Source organism: Mesoplodon mirus (assembly GCF_964341445.2).
Source record: "Mesoplodon mirus genome assembly, chromosome: 13".
NCBI lineage: Eukaryota > Metazoa > Chordata > Mammalia > Artiodactyla > Ziphiidae > Mesoplodon > Mesoplodon mirus.
Genome location: NC_138989.1, coordinates 41,582,797 through 41,587,796, shown reverse-complemented (window position 1 = coordinate 41,587,796; position 5,000 = coordinate 41,582,797). Strand labels below are relative to the sequence as shown.

The window sequence follows — 5,000 nt, the reverse complement described above, 5'->3', positions numbered from 1 at the left end:
GAGGCTCTACACTTCTACATCGGAAGTGACACTGGCCACCTCATCTCCCACGACAATCGGGCTACCGTGATTACATCTTCATTTTTGAATGCCCAAGACACAATTGTAATGTTTTACTCGAAGTCTTAGCTTCCTTTTCACTTCTGTATTCCTCAGATTGCCCTGGAAATCCATCTAGAATTTCCATTAACATGTTTGCATTTAGTGATGCTTCTAGTTCACTGACAGGGGTTGTAATAGTGAACTATACCTGTATCATCTAATTTCATTCGCTTTTACCACTGGACCTCGGTCATGTTAATGTGGTAAGTATTTTAGGAAAAATGAGAAGACTTGTAAGTACTTAACATTTTATTGAAATTTAATTGAATAGTTAAGGGGTGATTAAAAATCTGAAATTAACGCTCTTTAGAAATTAATGACAGTCATTAAGATGTAATGGGGCTGCTCACCAACAGTGCTCAGAAAGGTTGGGGGATTTAAATTTGCATGGGGGTCAGAGCAGTGAAAGATGTTGTTTATAGTCTCTTGAGCCTCGACTGCAATTTTAGAGTTGGAACAAAAGTGGTTCTTTTTCTTGTTGTGTTGCTAGGATTACTGTATCTACAGTAACGGCAAGTTTCATTGGGCGCGTCTGTGTGTCCGTGGCGGTGAAGGCCAGGTTAGCCACTCTGGGCATCTGCGGAGCTGCAGAGAGAACATGCTCTTCCCAGGCCTCCAAAGGCACCTGAACCAATCCAAATGCTCGCTCTCTCCCCACCTGCCCTCTCAAAATAAGCGGCAGTTCATTATTTATACTAGCTTGAGTCCTGGGTCCCCTTATGAGTAGAGACTAATGTTCATGTGGAATGGAGTGATATAATGTGTAATGATTTTTTGTTATGAATTTCCACTCCCTGGAGACAGAGGCAGCTTCACCACAGCCACCTGACCAGGGTGGAAAGACAGAAAAAGCTAATATGTTCTCTCTGCAGTAGTTTCCGAGTTCTCCTCCTCGTGGGGGAACTGTCATAGACAAGTGTTAATCCCCAAAATGCCCTCTGATGTTTGCTTAGAAAATAATTGGTAATCTGATTTTCTTGTTTTCTGAAATCCTAGAGAAGTATAGCATTTGGATTTTTAATGTATTGGCGCAATACTTGTGATGTCGTTTCACAGAAAGAGAAACAGGTTGACGTGATCATACATAAACATAAAACATAAAAATGAAATTTTAAAAAAATGTTAACTTTAGAGTTAGTTTCCTGTAATTTCACCATTTCAGAAAACATATCATTTGCTACATAAAATGAAAGCGATGAATCTTTGATACTGTGAGAGTAATGGTATTATACAGAGGATTATCACTGAAGTAAGAAGAAATATCGAATTCGATTTAAAAATTGGCTTAATAATATGACAAAATATTTTCAGTGTTTGAAGTGGATGTCCTTATGTTAAAGAAATAGGCCTGTAAAATGGCTGATTTTTTTCTTAAATTTTCTTTCCTTTTTTCCTTAATGCTATTGCATAACTTCCTTTTATGTTTTTCCCCGCTCCGGTTTATCTCGTTTCCTCCTGCAGCCAATTTTTAATTATCCCCTTTCATACTAGTTAGTAAGCATGGATAATCTAAAACACTTTATACAGATGGTATTCATAAAACACCCACATACTGAAGCTACATTTATAGTTCCTCCAGCCCACACTGAGAAGGACACTAGTAAAGCTTCCTCTAAGATGGTCAGGTAACAAGGAAACCTTTTCCCAGAGTTCACTCCTTAACAGAAAGAGGCCTTGGATGGTTGGCCGCAAAGGAATTTAGCCAGGGATTGGAAGAGGCACGCTTGGGATGGAATGTGTGTTGAGGAAAAGGTGTCCAGGTCAGAGGTATTATGCATAGGTCAAATAAGGTGTGAAAAGAATCAGGAATTGACTGCATACAGACCTCCTTGGGGGCTCATCAAGCCAGCACCTACTCTCTGATTAACCTATGAGTTCCATCAGCCATGTAAATTAGCACAGGCCCACTAGCCCTGGGCCTGGAAGAAATCGAGCTGTGGGAATGTACATATTTTAATGAAAATTGAATATACATCCCACAGCATCACTCCAGGACTCACTCAGGTTTATCATTCTTGCTGGCGTGTAATGCATTATTGCTAAGTTAGTGGATCTGATAAATTTGGGAAAGAGTGTGGAATATTTTTGTGACGAGATTTTTTGTAAAAACCTGTTTGCATACTTCAGCTACATGGTATACAAAGCTGTAAGCCAACAGCACCGTGCGGCTTCAGTTCCTTGGGAGTTTTATTCACACAACTTTAACAGGATGTCTGCTTAATAGTGGGGGACTTTCTGTGTAAGAGTGTGTTATATTGCATGCAGCATCCTTGAATAAGCTTCGTAGTTCATGTTCAAAAGTTGGTTCCGATGACTGTGTAGCCCAGAAAAGATAGTGGAAACTTGAGGGAAGGTTGAGGAGTAAACGGGATACGCTGCTACTAAGAATGGAAATGGAAGTAAAGGAACTCTCTTTCCGATTATATTTGAAATTTTGTTTAGCATGTCATCTTCCTACACATTCCCTTTCCTGTCTTATCTACTCTGAAACGCATTTACTCATGTCTATCAGCCCAGTACCTGGGTGCTTAGGTACTAAAAAGTGCTTTAAGCGTGCAATTTGAAGACTGATAAATCAGGTCTGTTTAGCTCAGGGGAAAGGAAAGCTAAGTGGGGATTTAGTAGAAGGGAATAATATTCCTAAAAGGCAGTCAGTTTGATGCCAGTAAGCTTTTTGAAGTAGAAACTAATTTGAAAGCATAGAGGTCATGACTGAAATGGAGGACTGGACCAGACTATCACATTTTAGCAATTCGAAGGGAAGTTTCCTTAAACACAGTAAGTAGATGGAATATAGAGTAACTTGCCAAAGTCAGCAGTGGAAATAGGCTCAGGGAACTAAATGAATTTTTGGAAAGTAGGGACGACTGGGGTAGAGCCACAAGCAGCATTTTAGAAGCTAATCCTAGGAGGCATGACAAATGTATTTGCTGAGTGTCTGTTATAATTTCAGGCCTTAATGGGTATGTGGTTTTCCCCTCAAACTTTAAGTGTTCTAAAATTTGAGTACACTAAAGGTAGTGTATCTACCTTATCTCTCTCTAAATTGGAATTTTAATAGCAAAAAGCAATTAATAATTTTTCCCATTAAAACAAATAATGCATGCACCCTTCACTTTTACCTGGCCCCCTGCTCCTGGGGGATGGGGGGAGACTGTAGGAATCATATGATACAGTGTATGTCAACTTTTGTGCTGCAGTACTTGAGGGAAAATGAAGAATATAACACTACTTATTACAGGGAGACAAATTACAGTTTTTGTTTCATGTGGAAAGTTTAAGGGTGGCAGCTTGACAGTAAATTCCATCAAAATCTACCCTGCCAGAATGCCAGCATTGTTCTTCATTCATTTTAGCGTAAGGTTTAATTATTTGCTGATTTTTAATACCAGTCAGTCATCCTTAGCATCACTGAATTAACTCTGAACCCTGTATCAGTAAAGAGCCTTATGTTGCCCCATTTTATTATAACAGTGCAATACAAATTAAAATTGCATCTGTTAAGATTATATCATATATTTAGATTTCAGGAGGCAGAAACACAGTATTCTCCTGAATATAACGGTTGGAGCCAATAACCTGTAACCAATTGTGTACTTTTTCTGTTGCAAAATCTGAACTATAAGGATTACGTTTTGGAAAAGATTATAAATCTGTCACCACTAATCTAATCTTTACAGTGGCTTTGTAACCAGTTAGAGACTAAAGATCATTTCTTCTCTTGCTCTGATTTTAATCATAACATATATTTGATATTTCAAAACTTTCTTTTGTTCCATCAGCACGTGCATTCTAAAGTGTACAACATTAATAAATAGAGGCATAATGAATGCGACTAATTGATTTTGGCAGTCAAAGACTGGCACTCTTTTTATACAATAGGGAATCCATTCAAAGAAGCTTAACTGCTATTGAGAACAAGTCTTCGATGCAGTAATGGTTTCTAATTTGGATTCTGTGTGAGGTGAGCAGAATGCAGTTATTCATAGTAGTTCACTACTCACTACTCTTATTTTTGGTGTTTTTTTTGTTTGTAATACTCATTTATTGGATTCTCATTTCACTAAATAAAATTTTATGTTTTGGTGTATATATGAATTCTGCTGCACAGTTATGAATACAATTTCTGTAAGTTGTCTGTTTGTCAAAACTAGAGATGTAGAACATGGACAAGGGGCCATAGCCAATCCCTCTCCCTGTTTTAGATCCAAGCCAGTTAAATTTACTTGCCCTTGACTTTCTAGTACTGGAATCAGACTGTCCGCATGACAAGTAGCCACTGAAAGCCACTGAAAGCCACTGACTCAGAGACAAAACAAGTTTATTAATTTGTAAGCACAAATGCCAAAATACAGCTTCTGGTAGATGTTAGTGAAAAATTAATTCCTTGAAACTCCAAGGGAAAAATAGGCCTGCATTGTATAATCGGTCTTACCTTTAAAAATGTGAATGGCCTTCAAAACCAATTTTGCCTCCTTTATAAAATCTTTGAACACTAAATTATATTACATGGCTGTGATTTAATAGTGGACATGAGATCAAATTGGGTGTCACTGAAGCATTAATCAACCAAGTGTCATTACAGGTAGTTAACAACTCATGTGCTAAGCTTTGTCACTCGAAACCGGAGAGAGTGTGAACCAACAGACTCATCACTTACTGTAGTCACAACTGATTTAGAAAAGATAAAGAATGACTGTTGTTAAGGGCTTACAAGGACTAAAATTTATACCAAAAATAACTTTTTTCTGTGCCGTCTGGCACCACTGAAGGGCGAAGATGTTGTGTTTGACTGCAATTAGGAAAAAGCTCTAATGGGAAGTCAGTCATTTCCAGGCACAGTGCAATTGATTTTCCACCAATCAGAATAGGGAATGAGATACTCTAAGTCTATTATT

The 5,000-nt window shown here is 38.1% G+C and overlaps 1 protein-coding gene across 6 annotated transcripts in view; it reads left to right on the top strand.

The window, feature by feature from the left end:
- The window catches only part of ZNF521 (zinc finger protein 521), a 292,592-nt gene that overhangs the window by 180,244 nt on the left and 107,348 nt on the right, over positions 1-5,000 (top strand). The window contains exon 6 of one of the 6 annotated variants that reach the window (XM_082639965.1): positions 1-1,126. This exon is cut by the window's left edge and continues 21 nt beyond it. The exons of the other annotated variants lie outside the window; for them this stretch is intronic. Coding sequence (XP_082496091.1) covers positions 1-29 — 29 coding nt within the window. The 3' untranslated portion in view covers positions 30-1,126. Of the gene's footprint in view, positions 1,127-5,000 lie in introns of those variants that run through there. 6 annotated transcript variants of the gene reach the window in all.